General features: G+C 24.4%; 2 protein-coding genes across 10 annotated transcripts in view; one reads left to right on the forward strand and one right to left on the reverse strand.

Annotated features, from left to right (window-relative positions):
• LOC122501958 (calcitonin receptor-like) overlaps positions 1-25473 on the reverse strand; it is a 314998-nt gene that overhangs the window by 223196 nt on the left and 66329 nt on the right. For 6 of the 8 annotated variants that reach the window (XM_043611762.1, XM_043611765.1, XM_043611767.1 and 3 more), the window contains one exon: positions 4774-4891. In XM_043611762.1, coding sequence (XP_043467697.1) covers positions 4774-4891 — 118 coding nt within the window. Of the gene's footprint in view, positions 1-4773; positions 4892-8121; positions 8282-19290; positions 19651-25473 lie in introns of those variants that run through there. The other 2 variants (XM_043611763.1, XM_043611764.1) reach the window with 2 other exon arrangements.
• On the forward strand, positions 20050-25389 carry LOC122501941. Of its 2 annotated transcripts, none has more exons than XM_043611735.1 (7): positions 20050-20699; positions 20794-22004; positions 22126-22702; positions 22785-22940; positions 23011-23184; positions 23280-23486; positions 24040-25389. In XM_043611735.1, the coding sequence occupies exons 1-7, from the start codon at positions 20448-20450 to the stop codon at positions 24043-24045; spliced, it is 2583 nt and encodes an 860-aa protein (XP_043467670.1). In that variant the 5' UTR covers positions 20050-20447; the 3' UTR covers positions 24046-25389. The 2 variants fall into 2 exon arrangements, with proteins under 2 accessions (XP_043467670.1, XP_043467669.1); XM_043611734.1 differs by lacking the exon at positions 24040-25389 and adding an exon at positions 23834-23890.

The raw sequence follows: 25473 nt of genomic DNA on the forward strand, positions 1-25473 counted from the left end.
TTGAAAATAATTGAATTTTTGCAATAATTTGTAACTTTTACAAAATTTAATTTTTTTTCGTGTTTTTAACTAAACATCTTCTATAAATATCCATTATTTTTTAATAATTTTTCAAAAATTTGATTAAAAATTTTCAAATTTATGTGTTTCTAACAGAAATACATTTTTAAATCAATTTTTTTGGAAAATAATTCTACTATAATTCAATTTTTTAAATCTAAAAAAATTAATGTATTGAATATTTCAATGTTTCATAAAATTGAATTCTCATAAAGATTCTCATAAAATCAACAAATTTTTAAATAATTGAATTCTTTCGACGTTTTTTAATAAAATTTTAAGAATAAATACATTTTTTGAGGAATTCGATTAAAATGTTATTAAAAATAATTGAAATTCTACGAGGAGTTTTATTATTTATGAAAATAATTGAATTCCTAAAAAGAATTTTGGATTTTATCCCTGTAAACATTTTTTTATTTATGAAAATATTTGGATGATTGCGAAGAAATTTATAAAAAAATTTGTAAATAATTGAATTCCTGTGAAATTTTTATAATTATATGAAAATTAATTTTTATTAGAAAATTCTACTATAGAATTCAATTATTTAAATACAAAAATAAATAATTTATTGAATAATTGAATGTTTCTTAAAATTCAATTCCCATAAAGAATCGTTATCAACAAATTTTCAAATAATTGAATAATTCTATCAACGAATTTTAATAACATTTTTAAGAATAATAATGACATTTTTTGAAAAATCCCAAAAAAATTGCTTTAAGACTAATTGAAATTCTGCAATGAGTTTTATTATTTATGAAAATAATTGAATCCCTAAAAACAATTTTATTACTTTTGAACAATATTTAATTTTTGAGAAGAATATTCTTACTCTTGAAAACAATTGAATTTTGGCAATAATTTTTTAACTTTTACAAAATTGAATTTTTTTTTTGTGTTTTTAACTAAAAATCTTCTATAAATCCATTATTTTAAATCATTTTTGAAAAAGTTCTTTAAGAATTTTCAAATTCATTTGTTTACAATTCAATTTTACAAAATTTCAATTATTCGTAAATTCTTCAATTAACTATATATATTAGAAAATAAAAACTGTAAATAATTTTTTAAAAAATCCGCAATTGAAGTTTCTCAAAAAAATTAATTCCACAGAATTATTATCCCACATAGCACAATAGTATGAGGTAAGGTTATGTTGAGTACTAATCGTAAGGCACATAAGGTTACACAATATTGCTGCGGTAGACCTGAGGTGAACTAAAAACTTCCGCCATGGAGGTAAGGTTACATGTTAGGGTGTGGTGAGTATATATGATAAGGCCATGGTAACCTTACACGTTAAGGTTAAGGTAACCTTACACGTTAAGGTTGATGTAACCTTACACGTTAAGGTTGAGGTAACGTTACATGTTAAGGTTGAGGTAAGGTTACATGTCAAGGTTGAGGTAAGGTAATTATTAAGTTGTAAGGTTGAGGTAAGGTTGTGATAAATTTACCAGTTATGGAAAATATTGAAAAAATAATTAATAAATAAATATTCAATTAAAAAGTTAGTTTGTTGCTCTTCTCTATTTTGGAAACCTGACATGAAGCAGAAAATTTTAAAAACAAATTTGGGGGGACTGGGATTTGAACCCGGGATCGACGCGCATAAACCTATCATTCTAACTAACTGAGCTAAGTAGAGAACTGGTAGAAGGAAAATTAATATTGCCTTTAAGGAGTTAATCATCTTCTTGGTTCACCTTAAAGGCAACATTAATTTTCCTTCTGCCAGTTCTCTACTTAGCTCAGTTAGTTAGAATGATAGGTTTATGCGCGTCGATCCCGGGTTCGAATCCCAGTCCCCCCAAATTTGTTTTCAAAATTTTCTGCTTTATGTCAGGTTTCCAAAATAGAGAAGAGCAACAAACTTAACTTTCTAATTTAATATTTATTTATTATATTATTAATTATTTTTTCAATATTTTCCATAACTGGTAAACTTATCACAACCTTACCTTAACCTTACAACTTATTAATTACCTTACCTCAACCTTGACATGTAACCTTACCTCAACCTTAACATGTAACGTTACCTCAACCTTAACGTGTAAGGTTACATCAACCTTAACGTGTAAGGTTACCTTAACCTTAACGTGTAAGGTTACCATGGCCTTATCATATATACTCACCACACCCTAACATGTAACCTTACCTCCATGGCGGAAGTTTTTAGTTCACCTCAGGTCTACCGCAGCAATATTGTGTAACCTTATGTGCCTTACGATTAGTACTCAACATAACCTTACCTCATACTATGGTGCTATGTGGGATAGTTAAAAATATGAGAAATTCAAATTTTTAAAGATTTTAATCTGAAACGTTTTCAAAATTCAATTATTTTTAAAAATTTACACTCTAATGCTTTAAATATTCAATTATAATTTAAAATTTTGACTAAAATCCATTTTTAAATCAATTTTTATTAGAAAATTCTACTAGAATTCAAGTACTTAAATACAAAACTTACAATTTTTTAAATAATTGCTTTTCTTAAAATTGAATTGTAATAAAGAATTTTATCTATATAAATTTTTAAATACTTGAATTCTTTTGACGAATTTTAATAAAATTTTGAAGAATTGTTTCGAGGAATTTGATAAAAATTGTATTAAAAATAATTGAAATTATGCAATGAGTTTTATTATTTATAAAAATAATTGAATTCCTAGAAAGAATTTTATTATTTACAAAAATAATTGAATCCCCGTAAAAGTTTTATTATTTATGAAAATAATTGAATAATTGCGAAGAAATTTATAAAAAAAAATTAGTAAATAATGAAATTTCTATGATATTTTTATTATTTTTTGAAAATAATTAAAAATTTTTGTAGAATTTTATTAAATTTTTTTTTAAATACCTAATTGAATTCTTTTGGAAAATTTTATGAAAATAGTAGATATTGAAAATCATTGAATTGAAGAAAATTTTTGAAAATAATTGATTTTCGAAGAAGAATTTAATTATTTCTAAAAATAATTGAAATTTTGATGGAAATCGAAAAAAAATTTTGAACATAATTGAATTTCTGCGAGGAATTTTATTACTTTTGAAAATAATTCAATTTCTGCAATCATTTGTAATTTCTCTAAAATTCTCCAAATTTATATCGTACTATTTATCAACTTTTCGTCTCTTCTCAATCAAATTACGGACATTACGGACCTTTTTTTTAAAAAAAACGGACTTTTACGGACTTCAAGCAAAGTTACAGACTTTTACGGGATTTACGGACCTAGTTCGAACTCTTTATAAATTATAATAATTATTTACTATTACATTATAATAAAATTTATGTACGTCGGTGAAATTTACAATATTATTGAAATCAATAATTAAGAAAAGAAAAATTTTTTACCCAGAAAGCAATTTTTTCTTGTTTATAAATTTATAATTTTGTTATAAATTTTTCTGATCAACTGTTTTACGCAGAAAAATTTATAATTTTGTTATAAATTTTTCTGATCAACTATTTTACGCAGAAAAATTTATAACAAAATTCTCGGAGCTAAAATATTTTAAAATTCTTTTAGAAAAATATTATCTCTATTATATTGTACGCAATGTTAGAAAATATCATAATTTAACTTTACTAAATAATTATTTAAGGAAAATTTACTTTTTATCAAGTGCAAGAGAAGAGAATTATTAAAATACTCGAGTCACCATTATTTATTGTAAATATATTTTTCCTTTAATATATATATATGTATATATGTGTGTGTAAGCTGATTCTACTCTTCTATTAATTCTCCGAAGAGCGTGCAATATAAATCATTGAAATACGTCTGATATGCACGAGAGAAGATGAATGTTCATTTATGGAAAATGAAGTATGCAAGTTTGTTACTGAGTGTCGGACAAGGTATCTAATATGAGGGGCAAAATTTCTTTCGTCATATAATTTATAAAAAGAAACAAAATTTGTTATACATTTTACATTATTAAATTTTGAATAAACCATTATTATAATAAAGTAAAACGTTTCTATCATTAAAATGAAACGTTACTTCCACAATAAATCAACAATTTTATTTGCAAAAATATTTTTTAAAAAAACGTAAATGCAAATTAAAGAGAAATATTGTAAAATTTATATTTATTTTATATTTATTATTATATCTCTTATGTTTGTAAATAAAACCTTTCCATTAAAATTGTTATAAATTATTTAAAATTTGATTCAAATATATATTATATAGAGAGAGAAATTTCAATAATTCAAATTAAGAGCCATATTATTGAAACACACCAATTTCAGAGATAATAAAATTTATAAAATTATTAATTAATAAAAATGTTTATTTAGAATTGTTTCTCTTTTTTTTAATTTTGAGTAATCTTTTTGAAAAATGTATATAAAAATATAACACATTAATAATAATGAATATAGTTAATACAATTATTAATATAATTAATTATTAATAATTTATTAATAATTAATATATTAATATATTAATATATTAATCTATAATCTATTAATAACAATTTATTAAATTTAACAAATAAAATGTATACAAAGTTTATTGGACACTACACAGAAGGGAGGGTGGGGGGAGGGGGGGGGGTTATTTTTTATATCTTTCAAAACCTCAATATTCTACATATCGGTTGTTAGAATAAATAACTAAAAAAATTAAATTTTTAACCTTGTACTGCGATTTCTTCGTTTTCGATGAAAAAAAAAATTAAATTTCTAACCTTGTATTGTGATTTCTTCTTTTTCGATGAATTCTGAGCAGGCTTGTTTTCGTTCAGCAATAATTCGTTGCAGATCATCCTCGTGAAAAGTCGATGCAGCTGTATTATTTGCAGGCATCTGCAAAAAAAAACAATAAGTAAATTTTAATAAAAAAAAAAAAAATTATGTTATTAATTATTATTATTTTTTAGTAAAAGAATAATTGCCAAAAAAAATAGAGTCACAAACTAATTTTCAATTACCTAATTAATTATTTTTACAAAAATTTAGAATAGTGAACTAGACAAATTAATTATTCTCAAAATTAATTTACTTTTATAATATTAGAAACATGACTGTATACAACAATATCATAAAAGTTGTCGTGAGAGAATTTCAGATTTCTTCTTTTTTTTATTAAAATTTTTTTTCACTATTAAACACTCGCATCTAATTAATATAATGACATGGAAATAATTTTTCTCAAGATTGAAACTAAAGCGTCAGTTGATCGTCAGTCAATGTTACGTGTATTTCAATGTATAAAAATAATTAACACTCTCTCGTTAAATCGTATATTACTTTTATAAAAACGGTGTAATTAAATTTTATATAAATATAAATAACTTAGAAAATAAATATTAAACAACTAATCGAAAAACTTTAAAAAAAATTTATTCGTTTTAAACAAAAAATTTTGAAACTAAATATAAAATAAAACTTGAAACAAATAATTTTTATTGAAATCCCATTTATTTGTAATTTCAAATAAATAAATATTTCATAGTATTTGAAACAAATACAATTTAATTGACTTAAATAAATATTTATTTCATAATAGAAAGGTAATCGTTTATTTGAATCAGATAAATTTTTTTTTAGTACGTAATATATTTTAATGTGATAGAAAGTTTAAAAATAAATAATAATAAAAATCTCTTTACAGGATCTCTAAAAATGATTAGAAGCTCAAAAAAATGTTCGAATATTTGCCAATTTATTTAATTGTAAAATTATTGGAAAACAATTGTTTTATTTATCATAATTATTTAATCATTATTATTTTTCCATTGAAATTAAAAAAAAATTAAATTAATTTAATTAATTTAATTAAATTAATTAAAAAACAATTTCAAATTCAAATCTTTTGAAATTTAATAACCTATAATAATTAACGATAATAACTCATGGATAAAATTATTATTTTATATAAGAATATTGTTACTCCTAACTTCTTCGAAATTATTTTCATCATTTGAATAATTAACTTCAATTATTATTTTTGAAAATAATTGAAAACTTTTTAAAGTTTTCAACATAATTGAATTCCTGAGAAGAATTTCGCTACCTATTTATAAAAATAATTTAAAATTATTGACGAGAATATTAAAAAAAATTTTGAAAATAATTTAATTTCTACAAAGTATTTTATTACTTTTCAAAAAAATTGAATTCTTGTGATAAATTTTGATATTTATGAAAAATAATTGAATTTTGGAAAAGAATTTTATTAAAATTCCTTAAAATAATTGATTTTATAGGGTGAATTTTATTAAATTTTGTTTAAATAATTGAAATTATAACAAAAAAGTTTATTAAAATTTTTGACAATAATTTAATTCTTGAGAAGAATTTTGCTAACTATTTATAAAAATGACTTAATTCTTGGCGAGAATTTTTCAAAAATTTTGAAAATATAATTTAATTTATGCAAAGTATTTTATTACCCTTCAAAAGAATTAAATTGTTGTGATGAATTTTGTTACTTATCAAAATAATTGAATTTTGAAAAAGAATTTTATTAAAATTCTTCTAAATAATTGATTTTATGGGGAGAATTTTGTTGTTTAACAAGATAATTAAATTCTTTTGCAGAATTACTTAAAAAAATTTTGAAAATAATTGAATCATTGCAACGAATTTTATTATTTTATTGAATAATTAAATGTTTCTTAAATTTGAATTCTTTCGTCAAGTTTTAATAGAATTTTTAAGAATAACTGCTTTTTTTGATGAATTTATTTAAAACTGTATTAAAAATATTAAAAATTCTGTCGTAAAAATAATTTAATTTCTAAATGAAATTTTATCTTTTATGAAAATAATTGAATGTTTTCCTAAAATTTTATAAAAAAATTTGTTTGATAAATTTTATGAAAATAGTGAATATTGAAAATTATTGAAATGCGAAAAACTTTTAAAAATAATTGATATTTTGCAAAGAATTTTAGTTAAATTTTTTGAAAATAATTAAATTTTTGGCGAAAAATTTTGCTATTTATAACAATAAGTGAATTCTTGACGAAATATTCGTTGAAATGTTTTAAAATAATTAAATTTCTTCAAAGAATTTTATTACTTTTGAAAATAATTTAATTCTTGTGATAATAATTGTATTAAAACTTTTGAAATAATTAAATAATATTACAAAATTCATTCTGGTCAGAAATATAAAAAAATTTGGAAGGTTTTGTATAAGAATTCGTGGTAGTTTGATAATTTATGAGGCAAACAAAAAAGACACTAAAAATTCCGAATTTTTTTATAAATTTCAAAAATTAAATTTTTCCAGTAATTTTAATAAAAATCCCTGACTTTCCTGACCAATTCTACTTTCCCTGACTTGTCCCTGAATTCCCTGATTCCCCTGACCTGTGGCAACCCTGCTCTAAATCTGAATTAGTTAAAGATAACTAATTATTATTAATTATTATTAATTATTAATTATTATTAACTAATTATTAGTAAAATTCTGGCTGACATTTTGCTCCAGAAATTAGTAAAAAAATGACTAATTATTAGTAAATAAATAACTACGAAAATAGTAAATTTCTCTACTTGAATTATATTGAACTATATTTGAATCAGTGACGACTTTTTACTATCATTTATTGTTTCTTAACTAATTCAAATTTAGAGATAATATATAATAATAATAATAATTTCAAGTGATTTTTCGAAAAATGCGTGATAAATATTTAAATCCAAATAGATTTAAATAAATAAAGATAGTAATAAATATTACTATATTTATAAATTTATAAATAAAGCTCCTCATAAAATTTTCTTAATTAATTAACTACTGTATTATTTAATTAAATTAATACATCAATTAATACGAAATCAGTTATGTAACTAATGATCTAACTGCCTGTGAAAATTAATTTTGTAATTATTTTTCAAAATATCAAAAATAAAGTGACAATAATTTTTCTTCTAATATCAAAATTAAATTTTAAGAGAAAAGCGCATAGATAAAATAAAATGAAACGAAATGAATTTTCACGGAGACGGATTTTCTGATTAGGAAAGTAGCAATTTCTTAGAAACAGCGCTAAAGCTTATAGGAAACTTTACAGGGCACTTACATATGTCAGAGTAAAGAGTCACTAGTAGTTGTCGAAGTTTGTGAACTGCGAGTTGTAAAGCACAAGAGAGTAGCAAGTTGCTCTCAATATTGTATTTCCAACAGGAGAAATCAGTTATATTGAGAAATTGATGCATGTAATTTAAATTGATATATATATGTCAAGACGCATACGGCAATTAAATTACGATTAAAATTTTAATTACACGATTTATATTATAAAACTTTACGTTGTAATATATCAATATTTCACTTTTGAGTGTATGTAGAGAAAATATAATCTATAATCAACTTTGTATAGAAAATTGAAGCTCCCTACATATAAAACAGCATCCTCTCTCTCTATATATATTTACTATATTAATATTGTTTTCCAGACAAACAACTTTAATCGATTCACTTTCAAAATTTATTCTATATAAATTTCCTATATATGCACAGAACAAATAGCTCAAAATAAAAAAAAAATTGTTCAAATAACTTTCCAAATTGGTATTTTTTTTTTACTTCCATTAATTTGTGTGAAAAATATTTGAAAAATTCTATTACACATAACTCACTGGCACTTTGTTGAATTAAAATCAAATAGGATAATTTTGGTATTTTTATGAATAATTTCTCTCATTATATTTTGGAATAAATAAGAAAATAAATAGACATTCGTTTTTTTTCTTTTAAACAAACTAAACTCCTTGTAAGTTCGTACCTGTCATGCAAACTACATAAAAATGAACTTTTAATAGCCATCTGTTGGTAAGATGGTCCATTGTTAGTGAATGCCGTTTATATTACCATACCAATACACCTTTGGATCGATATTAACAATATACAACACGTGTTGCCGTTGTGAAAATTTTCAATTCAAATTAACATAATTTATATTTTTCCTCGTCTACTTAAAGTATGTCATATGTAACTCCTCTATGTAATAACTGAATGTAAATTTATTACGAAATTTCATAATTATTAGCAATACTTTTTTTAAATATTATTTTTTTAATTTTCATTTCGTTCTCAATATTTGACAAAGTAATAAGATAACAATACCTTCTCTACTCCCTAGATTTTTGAATCTTATTGTTGATAAATAATAATAAAAATAATAATAATTTTAATAATATATTAATATTGGCTACTTTAGGCGAACTTCAAGCAAAAAAAAAACGTTATGAAGACCACGCTAAATTTAAAAAAAAAGAATTTATAAATTATTTATTTAGTGATACGGAATAGAAAAAAATAGTATGAATTTTCGGCAAAGCAAATAATTCTCATCTTTTTCCAAAAAACTATCCAAAACTGTAAAATTGGCTATTTTATAGAAAAAATTCAAAGCTAAAATTCGTCATGAAGACCACGCTAAATTTCTAAACGATGCATTAATGAATTGTTTATTCAATGATACAGAATAAGGAAAAAATAGTTGGGATTTTCGGAAACGCCAAAAATGTTCATGTTTTTCTAAAAAACTGTCCAAAAATGTGAAATTGACTATTTTTAACAGACTTCAAAGGATCACATTAAATTTCAAAAAAATGAATTAATGAATAATTGTATTATATTGTATAAAATAATTAAAAATTTGCCTTGACATAATTGAATTCTTCAAAGAATTTTATCAAAAATTTTGAAAATAATTCAATTTCTGTGAAGAATTTTATTTATTAAAAATAATTGAATTTTCAATTTTTTTAAATAATTGAATTGTGTCCAAGAGTTTTATTACAAATTTTAAAAACAATTGAATTTTTAAAAAAATTTTATTAATATTGTATTGAAAATAATTGAATTTTTTCAAAAACAATTTTATTAAAAAATGTAAATGATTGAATTGTGTCGAATTTCGAAGAATTTATAATAAATTTTTGAAAATAATTGAATTCCTTAGAGAATTTTCAACAAAATTCTTAAAAATAATTGAATTCTAGCGAAAGATTTTTATTTCAATTTTTGAAAATAATTGAACTTTGGCGAAGAATTTTAATTATTAAAAATAATAATTTGAATTGTAGCAAAGGATTTTTATTTCAATTTTTTAAAAATAATTGTATCAATGCGAAGAATTTTATTTATTTAAAATCCTTGAATTCTAGCTATAAGGATTTTTATTTCAATTTTTGAAAACATTTGAACTACTGCGACGAATTTTATTTATTAAAAATAATTGAATTTTAGCAAAAGATTTTTTTTTAAGGGCATTTGAACCCTTATGACGTCACAATTTTAAAACTCATGCTTTGCACACATTGTGACGTCATAATGGTTCAAATGCCCTTAATCTTTAAAAATAATTGAATTCTAGCTATTAGGATTTTTATTTCAATTTTTGAAAATAATTGAATTCCTTAGAGAATTTTCATCAAACTTCTTAAAAATAATTGAATTCTAGCGAACGATTTTTATTCCAATTTTTGAAAATAATTGAATTTCTGCGACGAATTTTATTTATTAAAAATAATAAAATTCTAGCAAAGGATTTTTTTTCAATTTTTTAAAATAATTGAATTCTAGCTATTAGGATTTTTTTTTAATTTTTAAAAATAATTAAATTATTTCGGAGAATTTTATTACATTTTTTTAAAATAATTGAATTCTAGCAAAAAATTTTAATTTTCTAAAATAATTGTATTTATGCGAAGAATTTTATTCATTAAAAATAATTAAATTCCAGCTATAAGGATTTTTATTCAATTTTTTAAAATAATTGAATTGTGCCCAAGAGTTTCATTACAAATTTTAAACATAATTGAATTTTTAAAGAAATTTTATTAATATTGTATTGAAAATAATTGAATTTTTTAAAACAATTTTATTAAAAAATGAAAATAATTGAATTGTGTCGAATTTCGAAGAATTTAATAAAATTTTTGAAAATAATTTAATTCCTTAGAGAATTTTCATCAAAATTCTTAAAAATAATTGAATTCTAGCAAACGATTTTTATTTCAATTTTTGAAAATAATTGAACTTCTGCGAAGAATTTTAATTATTAAAAATAATTGAATTCTAGCATAGGATTTTTATTTCGATTTTTTAAAAATAATTGTATCTATGCGAAGAATTTTATTTATTAAAAATAATTGAATTCAAGCTATAAAAGGATTTTTATTTCAAGTTTTGAAAATAATTAAATTCCTTAGAGAATTTTCATCAAAATCCTTAAAAATTATTAAATTCTTGCAAAGAATTTTATTATGAAAATAATTGGATTCTTTAGAGAAATTTTATTAAAATTGAAATTATTAAAATTTTTGCATGATAATAATATTAGACTGGATTTTTGAAAATAATATAAATATAATAATAATTAATTAATTAGTAGATAAGTGAACTTTTTAAAATTTTGATTCTTCGATATTTTTTAAAAATTGAAGTTGATATTTAAAAATGAAAAATGTTGTAATTTGTCTACTAATAATAAATTGAATACCGCGTTTTGAACATAACATTTGCTATTAATATTAATAAACATTTACATAATGAGGGCCGTAAGTACCAAACTTTCTGGTTTTTAAGCCTTCAAAAGTTTAAATTTTACGATTTAAAATATCCCAACTTGTGATAAATTATTTAGATATTAAAATAATTTTCAATTAATTATATACTACACATACAGTAAATTTATTGATTTTTTTTTCTTTTTCATTATGCAATCCGTTTTCCAATTGAAAGTGCGCTTTATTTCATTATTTGCTTCTCCGTCAGAAAGTCCTGCATTCAATCTCACCTCTCCCTGCCCTCCCCCCAAATAATTCCTCTCTATCTCCCTTTGTTCCAAAGAATCATGCAAATAAAACTGTATAAAAATGCAAAAAATGCAGTAAATATCTATTTTTAAAAAATTATTTCTCATTTCTTTTTAATTCCCACATTTTATTCCACACTTTTTTCTGTCTTTCATTTACAAAGAAATTTTTTGTATAAAAATACAATTTTTATACATTATTCTATATGGAAAAACTATGTAAGTTTAAATAGTACAAAAAAATTGCAATGGCTTTTTATAACGGATATATGGCGGGTCTTTTTTTTATTTTTTTCCTAGTTTGTAAAAAAAGCAATTTTCGTATAAAAATATCGTAAATCTTAATTCTAAATGTTCTTATCTATAAGAAAGAAAAGCCATTTCTCTTTATCTAACGAAAAATAGTTATCAAATTTTTACACTGTATCTTTACGACCCAAAGTTAAAGAGATTTCACTCAATTTTTTTTACGATTGGCAATAAAAATCCTACGATAATCAATGGGAAAAAGACATTTGAATGATGTCTATTTATAAAAATAGTATTTAATACTTTTTAAATTGTAACGAAATTCAATCGGTTCTAATTAATTGATAATGGAGTTTAATTTTGAACTTTATCCTTTGGTCGAAAATTCTATTTGTAATAAGAAAAGTCATTGTAATAAAATAATTACAAACTATTATTATTATTATTACTATTATTATTATTATTATTATTATTATTATTATATAGTTATTATTATTACTATTATTATTATTGCTATTATTATTATATTATTTTTATTATTGTTACTACTATTATTCTATTATTATTACTATTATTTTCATTATATTATTATTATTCTTGTGTTATTTTTTCGATTAAACAATTATTAATGTTGGACAAAATGTTTTAAATATAATTCAAATTTGTTTCGTTATATAAATGCAAAGATGTATATAAATTTCTTCAAGTTACTAATTCAGATTTAAATAACTGAGAAATTTAATAGTTGCCAGGAAAAAGTTGTGACAAAATTTGGGAATTATATTTGAAAATCCTTTAAGCAATTTTGAACATTGTTAAGATGCGGTGCTTCTATGAAACTTGTGTAATATTCAGTCTATTCATAATCCTAGGAAATAAACCAAACTTGAGCTTTTGTACGCGTACACATTATTTCTCGTTAAAGTTTCAACACATTTTCTACAGAATCCACCCACAATGAGACATTTTTTTTCTCAAAAATTTATTAAATTTTCAATTTTTTAATTCAAATATCAATAAAAAAAAAATTCAAAAAATTTAAATCACTTTCGATATTAATTAATTAAATAAAGTAATAATTATTATTATAGAGAATGGATTTTTTTATATAAAATAATAAATATAATAATAGTAATATCAATTAATAGAAGTTATCAACTAATAATATTAAGAATAATAATAATAAATAAATTTATTAAAAAGAATTTTATTAAAATTTTTGAAAATAATTTAATTTTTTTGATAAATAATTTTAATAAAATTTTTAAGAATAATAACTATTTTCGAGAAATTCCTTTAAAATTGTATTAAAAATATTTGAAACTCTGCGATGAGTGTTATTATTTATAAAAATAGTCGAATTTCTTTACAAAAATTGATTAATTATGGAAAATAATTGAATTATTGCGAAGAAATTTATAAAGATTTTGTAAATAATAGAATAACTGTAAAATTTTTGTTATTTAATTAATTCATTTAAAATTGAAATTTTTCAAAATTTCAAATTACAACCTTTTGAAAGTTTGTCTATTTATGAAAATTTTAAACGAAACTCTTTTAAAATTGAATTAATTTTGAAATATTTAAGTAAAATTAGATTTCAAGAATAAGCACAATTAGAAGACAACAATTTTTTTTGACATTTTTATACTAAAATTTTACATTATTTATTAATTTTTAATTTTTATAGTTTATTTAAATTGTTAAATTTAAGAAATAAAATATTTTCTAGTATTCTGTAGTAAACTATTTAATAATTATATATATTTTAGAAGCACATAAAGCCACAAAAGCGATGTTAGCTTTTTCAAGCACAAGATGAGAACAATGTCACGGCTCATTAAGAAAATCATCAGTTAAGTATGCTTTTAACACATCAGTGAACAATAGTTGACTGCTTTATTCCTATATATATACGAATATTTACGAGAAATGCAATATTCACGAAGTCAAAATCGCATAAAAAAATTAATTAAATCTAAAAAAATATTTAAAAATACCAACAATTAAATATCTTATTATTATTCAAATCAAATTTTCAATTACTATAGGCCAGTCGGTGAGTGTAAAAAGTGCACATAAGTGCAACCTGAAAAGTCAAAGCAGTTTCTTGTAGTTTGAGGGCCCCAAATAAGAGCCCCATAGTTTGCACCACATTTCCGGTTGCGAAAAATGGTGTAAACAATCGCCAAAGTTCGAAAAACATGGTTTTTCGATGACTGTTGCTTCCGGTTAAATTTTAGGGGAAAAAGTTGTGATTGAAAGTTATAGAGCTTGGAAATAGCTTTCAAATGATTGGTCGCAAGTTAAAAAAGCTTAATTAGTTTAGTTGCAAATGAATTTAAACCATTAAAAATAGCACTTTTTTAATTGTTTAATAACTTTGTTAATAATTATCGAATTTGTTTCTAACTTCCCAGAAATATTCCCCTTGCGAGGCTGAATAAATCCCAAAAAAAATCAACTTGATCGGGTAAATAGTTTATGCATAATTCCATTTGTTAACTAAAAACATATAATTTTTCAACGAAATTTACCCACTTTTGGACCTGCGAATTTCGTTTTTTTTCTTGGAGAGTACAGTTAAGGAGTCTAACTTTAATTCCATTTAAATGGGAAATTGATTTTTTTTATTTAAGTGCATAATAATAGACGTTAAAAAAGGGTATGTTTTTTTGACATAAACAAATGGAATAACTCGGCCAATTTTCACTTTATCGATTTCGTGTAAAGGGTATTTGATTTTATTTGTTTTCACAAAACTTTTCCAAAAAAAAAATCCAATCTAACTTCAAGAGGTAGAGAGTTAACTTTTTTTTAAAAAAAAATTCCTGTCAAGTTAATTATTAATGTTTTTTATTGAAATTCGCACCACTTACAGTTTGATACATGTATTTTATGTAAAAAAATTAAACATAAGGTTTTGTGCATTTATTTTTAATTTATAACAAGTAAAAGTAAATGTATCCATTTTTCAACCTCTGAACGGCGGAGTGGGGGTACTCGGAGGAGCGTGATTCTTGCCTCCACAACTGAATTCAGCCGTTCAAATTTGCAAAAATGGTCATAACTTTGTTAATTATTTACCGATTTTTATCTTTCTTTTTTTAATTTGATGTATTTTTTTACGCCGAATCCAAAAATGATTTTATATGTTTTCAAATTACAATATTTTTAATAATAAAAAAGAAAATTTATTTTAACAACAAATTTTTAATTATTATTTATCATATTTGACAAAAAATTCTTTTCGTACATATAATTCCATTGAATTTAAAATAATATTATGACATAAAAAAATTAAAATTAATTATATATAAGCTTGTAGCATCAGGTTCACATATGCACGCCTGTTCAACTATCAATACAACAATGCTACACACTTATAAGTAAATAATTTTATTTTTTTTATGTCATAATATTATTTTAAATTCAATGGAATTATATGTACGAAAAGAATTTTTTGTCAAATATGATAAATAATAATTAAAAATTTGTTGTTAAAATAAATTTTCTTTTTTATTATTAAAAATATTGTATTTTGAAAACATATAAAATTATTTTTGGATTCAGCGTAAAAAAATACATCAAATTAAAAAAAGAAAGATAAAAATCGGTAAATAATTAACGAAGTTATGACCATTTTTGCAAATTTGAACGGCTGAATTCAGTTGTGGCGGCAAGAATCACGCTCCTCCGAGTACCCCCACTCCGCCGTTCAGAGGTTGAAAAATGGATACATTTACTTTTACTTGTTATAAATTAAAAATAAATGCACAAAACCTTATGTTTAATTTTTTTACATAAAATACATGTATCAAACTGTAAGTGGTGCGAATTTCAATAAAAAACATTAATAATTAACTTGTCAGGAATTTTTTTTAAAAAAAGAGTTAACTCTCCACCTCTTGAAGTTAGATTGGATTTTTTTTTTGGAAAAGTTTTGTGAAAACAAATGAAATCAAATGCCCTTTACACGAAATCGATAAAGTGAAAATTGGCCGAGTTATTCCATTTGTTTATGTCAAAAAAACATACCCTTTTTTAACGTCTATTATTATGCACTTAAATAGAAAAAATCAATTTCCCATTTAAATGGAATTAAAGTTAGACTCCTTAACTGTACTCTCCAAGAAAAAAAACGAAAGTCGCAGGTCCAAAAGTGGGGAAATTCCGTTGAAAAATTATATGTTTTTAGTTAACAAATGGAATTATGCATAAACTATTTACCCGATCAAGTTGATTTTTTTTGGGATTTATTCAGCCTCGCAAGGGGAATATTTCTGGGAAGTTAGAAACAAATTCGATAATTATTAACAAAGTTATTAAACAATTAAAAAAGTGCTATTTTTAATGGTTTAAATTCATTTGCAACTAAACTAATTAAGCTTTTTTAACTTGCGACCAATCATTTGAAAGCTATTTCCAAGCTCTATAACTTTCAATCACAACTTTTTCCCCTAAAATTTAACCGGAAGCAACAGTCATCGAAAAACCATGTTTTTCGAACTTTGGCGATTGTTTACACCATTTTTCGCAACCGGAAATGTGGTGCAAACTATGGGGCTCTTATTTGGGGCCCTCAAACTACAAGAAACTGCTTTGACTTTTCAGGTTGCACTTATGTGCACTTTTTGCACTCACCGACTGGCCTACTAGACAAACGTGAATAAAAAAGAAAAAATAAATACATTTAAATTCTTTAAAAATAAGAACAAACGCATCTCTAGAGATGAAATATTTATAAAAACCAATAAACACACAGAAAGGTAATTTCCTCTTAGCTATTCCCTAAGGTAACTTCTACTTTTGCATACGAAATTATCAAAAGCAAAGAAACTTTCTCGTGCGGAACGTTTAACGAACAAAAATTCAAAAAACTTTTCCCGCATAAAGAATAAAAGAAACGTACAATTAAAATAATAATTAAAGAACTCTTGGACTTTTTATTTACAAAAAGCGACAAAGAAAAAAAATACAAACATACCCTTTAGGAAAATATAGAAAAATCATTCCCCCCTCCCCCACTTCCGGAAAATTGTTATATAAAGTTCGAAGACCTTTCTAGTTCTCTGGGTGTGATTGAATTCATTCATACTTTAACGCTAGAGAGAAAAATTCTTCTATATAGCAAAACGCGATCCCTGTGTGTGAACTGAATAATAACTTGGGTACTTCTGCTTCAAATTTTTCCCTCTGAATAAAAAAACAAGTGGTAATATATATTGATAAAAAATAAAACTGAAATTCAATGAGCTTTGCTCACTTAAATTGAGGTTTTTCTATTGAATATCCCACAAGGAAACGTGGAAAAAAAAGAGAATGATTGGAAAAAGTGATCAGGAGACTATCTAAACTCCTGAGAATTGAACTTTTAGTTTCTCCTCATTTGAAATCTCTCATGCACGAGAAATAACAATTAAAACTTTTCAAAAACTAAATTCAAAAAGTCTCGGGATAATTTCATTTTTACATAAATTTATCGTAAAGAAAATCTCTCCCACATTTAGCTAATATATAGTTAATATTTTTATCTCCTTGCGAAAATTATTCTTCCCTTGTGTCTATATTTAATTTTTATTCCTGTACTTTATCTTATTCCAGAAATTAATTTCTTTATTTAAATCCAATAGTTATAGATTAATTATTATTTTGATAAATTAATAGAACTTGAATAAAATATGTCAAATAGTCATGAGAGGATGTCCCTTAAGTTTCGAACGTTCAAATGAACGACAATATAATATTTATTAATTCTTTTAATTTGAATTTTATTTACAAAATATTGCTTTTTATAATAAAAAAAAATCTTTTTTAGCTAAAAAATAATTAATTACAATATTGTTTGAATTTCAGTCTATTAATTTTTGAAAATATTAGAGCATAAAAAAATATTTCGTTCATTTGAACGTTCAAAACTTTAGGAAAATATGAGAGGAATTTTCACAAAATATAAAATCTTACCCAAAATATTGTCAATCAGGTTTAAACGTAGCCTTGTCGTTTTTCTTCATGATCAAAAATATATTCTCTAACAAATATAACAATTGCATTGAAACTCCTTGCATTTAAAAATTGAAAAAAAGACGAAGAATAAAGTATTTTGTCAAACAGAACCTCCAAATGTTATGATTCCATGTATTTAGTTACTGACGTTTTTGATCGACTTTTAATCGAAACAATAATACACATAATTGCTTCTAGTCCAATTCAGAGTCAAAATACTTTCAAAAATGATCAAAAAGCTTCAAAATGAGATAAATATTACGATTTCTTCAAGATAAACAATGACAAGACTGACACTTTTGAGCTCCAGAAGGAGAGTGAAAAACAAAATGGCGTCACTTCGCTAGTTGTTGCGAGAAACTAATACAAGATGGCGCCACATGTGCGAAATTTAAAAAAAAAATGAGAAAACGAATTCGTTCAAGTCAAAACAAAATTTTCTCTAAGAAAATAAAAAAGAATATAAAAACAAAAATACCTAATTTCTAAAATAATTGTAAATAACGATAATAAATGTAAATGTTATAATAAATTTCAGTGTTAAAGTGTTTTTACAAAACATGGAAATCTTACCCAAAAATTTTCCAATCAGGTGTATAAATTGTTGTCTTTCTCATAGTACCTATATTTTCTAACAATTGACACTTGAATTAAAACTTTTTCCTTAACAAACTTAAAAAAAATTTTAAAAAAGCATTTGCCGAACACAATTAATGTACAAATTTTACGACTACGAATTATCAAACTTTTTGTTTCAAGATTTTTCCGAAACAATTCAATGATTGACTAAAATAATCACTTCTACTCTAATTAACTATTACGACACTTGTAATAATTGCAAAAAACAATAGTTATTTACAAAGATTGCAAATAAATACGACGATTTCTTTGCGACACACTGCGACACTTGCGAATTCCAAATTGGAGAGTGAAATGAACAAAATGGCGTCACTTCGATACTTGTTACAAGAAACTGATACAAGATGGCGCCACAAGTGCGTCGCGAAATCGAACAAAAGGAAAAACCGAATTCTTTCAAAACAAAATTTTCTTTAAGAAAATAGAAAAGAAAACATACTTTCGAAACTAATCTTAAATACCTATAATAAATGTAAATAACTGTGATAAGTTTTAATCATGAAGAGTTTTTTTCAAGCATGAAAATCTTACCAAAAAATTGTTCAATCAGGTGCGTAAAAATTCCATTGTCGTTTTTCTTATATATATTCACAAACAATTTAACACTTGCACTGAAATTTTCACTTTAAAAAAATGAAAAAAATTAAAAAATAATCAAAGAAAACATTATTTTTCGAACACAAGCACAAAAATTTTACGACTTTAATTATCAAGATTTTTGTTTCCACGTTTTTTCGAAATAATTGAAAGATTTACTGAAATATTCACTTCTACTCTAATTGACTATTACTATTACTATTATTATTTATTATTAAAAACAATAGTTAATTTACAGAAAGATTGCAAAAGAAACATAATTTCTTCGCGGCAACCGACACTTTCGAGCGCCAAAAGTAGACTGAAAAACAAAATGGCGTCGTTTCGATGGTTGGGAAAAATCGATACTAGAGGGCTCTACGTGTATGGCGCGAATTATGAAATTCTTAACATTTTTTTTCATTTACAAGTAAATTTCTACTAACAGATTAAATATTAATTGTTATTTATTCAATACTACTGAAATTAACGGTTATGATGATATTAGAATTATATAGAAAAGCGTAAAGAATCATTTATTTTTTTGTAATCAAAGAACTTGCAAATTGGAAATTTCATAATTAGCGCTACAGTAGTGCCAACAGAAAGTATGAAAAAAGTTTTTCCAATCACTCCAGAGATGGCGCTAGGTTGCAACAAATGCCGCGCATTTTCACCATTCCTTCACTCTTTTTTGGCGGTCAAAGTCACCCCAGTCCGACTCACTCAAAATGCTTGGAAAATATATGACCACCACTTGAGTAGTACTAACTTCTACCGTCAGAATGCAGTGTTGCGCATCAGCCCGACTTTAACACACCGTTGTTATGCAAAATTTATTAATTTATTTATTTATCGAGGTGTTTTGAAATTTCTAATTATTGTTAGTAGCGTTTGAAGAATAAAAAACAATTATAGACAGTAAATACAAAGACTAATGTGAAAAAAATGGTGTAAACCTTTATAATTCGACATAGACTGCAATGGACAGTGATTTTATTTTTATATAGATTTTTATTAGATTTTAAGTGTTTGTGTATATTTAAGTTCAGTTTTGACACTTTTTTAGTCTTAAGTTTGTTTTTTAAGTGTTTTTTGTAAATAATTAAAAGATGCCGCGATATACAGGACATCGTTGTATAGTGCCGAATTGTAATTCAGGTTATGAATCAACAAAAAGTGAAAAGTGTCACAAGTTCTCCGTTCCATTTGACGAGGAAGATATTCAAAAGTGGAAAAAAATAATTCCTCGTAAAAATTTTGAATTAAAAGGAGGAATGGTTGTTTGCGAGAAACATTTTCTGAAAGATGACATTGTTTGGAGACGGGAAGTAAAAGATCCTGCTGGCAATGTCATGGCATCGGTTTGTATATTTTTAACTTTGTATAATTATTTTTTGAAAGCTAATGAATAAATAAATTAAATTATATGATAATTGTTAAAATTTTGTGTTATAGGAGGAGTTGAAGAAACCTCATTTAAAGAAAGGAGCTGTTCCTTCACAATTTCCGAATTGCCCATCATATCTGTCCCAATCGCGAAAAAAACGGAAGTCGCCAAAAAAAAGAGAGTTTACACCGAAATCTACCGATCATGAAAAATTAAATATAAAAAAAAGAAAAGTCGAAGAATCCAAAGAAAATGTATTTCACGAAGAAATCGAAAATATGCCACTAAATGGAAATAATTTTGAATCAGAGAACTCCACAAAATCTCAAGTAGATGAGAGTTCAACTACAACAGATGAAAATGAAACAGATTCTAAATTTTCGGAGCGAATTGATTTATTCAATTCGCTGTTTAAAAATGAAAATAAAGTTAACATCCCAATATCATGGAATCGACGACGTAGTGAAAAAGATATTCAATGCATTGAATACTCTGAATGCATATCTCGAATGAGAGAAGATAAGCCTCAATTCTTTACTGCAAAACAACTTGTCATTTACAATGACATGCAAATTGTAGCAAAGGTGTCCGGCATAAACTTGCCATTGGAAAAACTTGGCTTAAATACCAACTATGTGTCGACAATTACTGAACTGGAAGAAATTATTAAAAATTTCAATAAAGTTAAAGTTTGTTTGGGATGTGCATCACCAAATACTATCCAGAACATAGAAAACTCATTTGCGGTTCGCGACTCAGCAGGATATTTGAGACATACAAAATGTTCGTTAATAATCACTAGTAAAAAGCGCTTATCATGTGAAACATGCTCGAAAGCGAAGAAGACCCTCGCAAAAAAATTTATGCGCTTTAAGAAAATTAATGAGCAGCGACGTATAGTTTTGAAAATGAGTCCCACAAAAAAGTACAAATTAAATTTAATTAGAAGTAGATTATATAAATCTAATAAAAACTTAGGAAATTATAAAAGTCTCTGTGGACACTACAAAAAGGAACTCAAGGAAAATAAAAAAGAAATGTCCCTTCTTCGGGACAAAAATTTAGACTCAAAAATGGACGATTTAAAAGTAAATAAAAATTCGAGAATTGTCATTAATGAAATTTTATCAGCTTCGAAAGTGAAGGATGCAAAAGGTCGCCGTTACACAGAAGATTGGATTATTTTGTGTTTGTTGTTCCATACAAAATCACCAACAACTTATAATCTTCTGAGAGATAATAAGGTTTTACCTTTACCTGCAACAAGCACCATTCGAAGGTAATATAAAGTTTAACAAATTCATATCTTTTTAAATAATATTTTTACATTACGATAAATGCAACTTAAATTTAAGAAGCATTTTTCTTGATCTAATAATTAAACCTTTCTTTTAAAACAGATATTTATCGTTAATCCAAACGCCTTGCGGATTTGACGACTCGTTTTTTAAATTATTGAATGAGCGTTTATCGGAATTGCCTGACGAATACAAACATGGAGTTTTGTTAGTGGACGAAATGGGGACTAGAAAAAATTTAAGACTAGATCAAAAGAAAATGAAAATTTTGGGTCTTACAGATTTTGGGGACGAAGAATTAAACAAGTCAGTGAAAATAACTGATAAAGCAGATCACGGACTTGTTTTAATGTTCCATTCACTAATGGAATCTTTCTCACAGCCAATTGCTGTTTTTGTTTCAAAGGGACCAGTGGTTGGTACAATATTAGCAAAACTGATTATTCAAGCAATATGTTTATTAGAACAGGCCGGTGCAAAAGTACATGGAGTGGTGTCAGATTCTGCTTCTGCCAATAGAAAGTTCTGGTCTATTTTTGGAGTAAGTGGAGATCTCAAAAATGTTGAATGCAGCTTTGCTCACCCGACTATTGAAAATCGTCGAATTTACGTCTTTGCTGATATTGTCCATTTGATAAAAAGTATGCGCAATCGATTGCACGACAAGAAAACTTTGCGGGTATAAAAATCATAAATATATATTTTTGTAGAAGACTATATTTTTTTAAATATAGATATGTTTAATAATTATTTTATTTCAGGTAAATCTAACAGATCCAGAAATAGATTGGGAATACTTCAGAAAAGTATTTGAAGTGGACAAATATCATGCAACAGGAAAATGGCATCCTAAATTAACGGCAGAACACCTCGATCCAAATAACATGACCAAAATGCGAGTCATTTTAGCAGTACAGGTAATTATATATTTATATTTTCATAAATATAAATATACCAATAGTGTTCTAAACTTTCAATGTATTTTAGATGTTCAGTAAAACAATGGCTGAAAGTCTTTTAAAAGGAGCTTCCGTTTACCCGGATATGTTTAAGAACTGCGAAGCAACAGCAGAATTTTGTTTAAAAATAAACAACTTATTTGATATTTTAAACATAACAAATCCAGAGAAAGGACTTCGAATAGATTCACCAAATTATGAGGTAAGAGAATTACATATTGTTAAAATAGTTTAAAGTATATATTAAAATAGTATAGTATAGTATAGTATTGAATTAATAAATATTTCTTTTTATAGAAATTACTCCAATTCTTAAGTTGGCTCAATGACTGGGAACAACTAGTATTTGATGGGAAATTAAGAAGAGAAGAATGTTTTACAGAAAGCTCTACGACAGGATTGAGAATTTCCATTCATTCGACCATAGGTTTGTCGAAAGATTTATTGGAGAAACATGGATTTCCATATGTTTTGACTGGACGTATAAATCAAGATCCTTTAGAGGTATAAAGGTTTCCAAGTTCATATTTTGTAATTTAATATAATTCTATTTTGGATTTACACAAATAGTCAATCAAATATTTCTCTTAAATGAAATGTTATTCTCGATTTCATTTAAATAAATTCATTAACTTTTAAATACGATTGAGAATGAAATAAAATTTTTAACTAATACTTTGCAAAATATAGTGAAATTTATTAATAAACATAAAAATTAATTTTTAAATATTTTGATATTGAGGAGTATTAAAAAGATGTTATCAAGAATAACATTTCGTTTATATTTCTAAGAAAATATATTTTTTTTTATTTTAATAGTTATTGAAATAATTAGTATATTTTGATTTCAGGTTTGCAGTGATTGAAATTTATAAAATTTTTCCATTTAAATCAGTATTTAAATACATTTTCTTATTCAAATTAATTGAAAATACGAAAAGAAAATTATTTTTATTTGCTGATTTTTTGGTCAACAAGTGTAATTAAAATAATAGATATCTGATTTAAGTAGAAAAATTTAGCAAGTAATATAATTTTATTTTTAATTTGTTTTCAGCTGTAGCTCCTTTTTAATTATACGCTGTTATATAGGATACTGCAGACTATTGAAGGCTCGGAAATATTAGGTTTTATTTTAATTTAGAACACGTCAAGGAATTTTTTAAACCATTGAATCATTAACGTGTTTAAATTCTTAATACATTTTGTGACATTAGAATATTATATAGTTGTGTCTTCCTAATTAATTTTTTTAGGATTTTTTAAGTTGATTCCGTGGCTGCTGTGGTTTTTCATTAATCAAATTTGAAATGGATAAATTTATATCCTGGTAAAAATTTTAGTGATGCAGGTCGATTTTTTACACAAAAAAGGTAGAAAGATTAAATTTTTGTCTTACAAGGTTCTCGAAATTGTGAGATTTTTTCAAACTAGAGTCGATCGACGTGCATCATTACTCCGTTTTATTGATTTGAAATATTCTTGTTTTTTTTCTGTTTTTAATTTATATTTTCCTTGTTTATTTAGCGATTTTTCGGGACCGTTCGATCCGCGGGTGGTACAAATGATCATCCGTGTACGCCTACATTTCTACAGTTGTATAAGATTTTATCTGTACACTGTATTTTAACACCTCCGAAATTAGGAAATTGTTCGAACGATTTTACTATTGATCCTCCTCAGCCATTAATTACAATTACAAAATTAAAAGAATTATACAATTCAAAGGAAAAAAGCTCAATTGAAAAAATTAAAGAAAAACTTATAGTTGTAATTGAGGATGAAGATTCAGATTTTAATGATTTTGTACGTGATATAGATCATGATTATTTCTCTCAAGAAATTGTAGATTGTTTGCTATTTTATACGACTGAAAGAGTATGCAGATATTTAAAAGACCGAGAAAAATGTTCAATATGTTTAAATGCTTTCATGTCTACATCAAATATTGCAACAGATACATTATTTTTTTCATCCAATAGATTACCACGCAGTTACGAAATTTTTATAAATCCCTTACAAGAACTTATACATCCGAACCGTAAATTATACGATATTGTGCTAGAGATCGAATATTTATTCCGGCAACATAGAGAACATCGTAACTGTGTAGACATCATTTTAAACAAAATGTCCTCAGAGCCAATAAAAATTTATTTTTCTTGTAAAGAACACCCTGACAATGCCAGCAAGCTATTAAGTTTCGTAGTATTAACTTACTTACAAATTAGAATGAGGGAGTATATTAATCAGGAAATGGCCTTGTTGAAAAAGCAAAGTATTTATAAGAAAAAGGCAGCAAAACTTTGCACAAGTTGACTAAAAAAGAATTTTATGTTTTCAGATACAAAGTTTCTTATGCATGTATATGTACGTATGTATATAATAAAGAAAAATTTATTCTGTATACCTATGTACTTTTTCATAATATTATATGTAACCTTTATTATTTCCTTTATCACTTTTATATTTATAATATATCTATATACCT

This window comes from Leptopilina heterotoma, unplaced genomic scaffold (genome assembly GCF_015476425.1).
Source record: "Leptopilina heterotoma isolate Lh14 unplaced genomic scaffold, ASM1547642v1 Lhet_219, whole genome shotgun sequence".
NCBI lineage: Eukaryota > Metazoa > Arthropoda > Insecta > Hymenoptera > Figitidae > Leptopilina > Leptopilina heterotoma.

Excerpts from the sequence above, each read along its gene's own strand:
- LOC122501941 (XM_043611734.1), top strand. The coding sequence starts at position 20,448 with ATGCCGCGATATACAGGACATCGTTGTATAGTGCCGAATTGTAATTCA. Across the intron at positions 22,005-22,125 it reads GCAACAAGCACCATTCGAAG|ATATTTATCGTTAATCCAAA; the intron begins GTAATATAAAGT and ends CTTTTAAAACAG. Across the intron at positions 22,941-23,010 it reads GAGTCATTTTAGCAGTACAG|ATGTTCAGTAAAACAATGGC; the intron begins GTAATTATATAT and ends AATGTATTTTAG.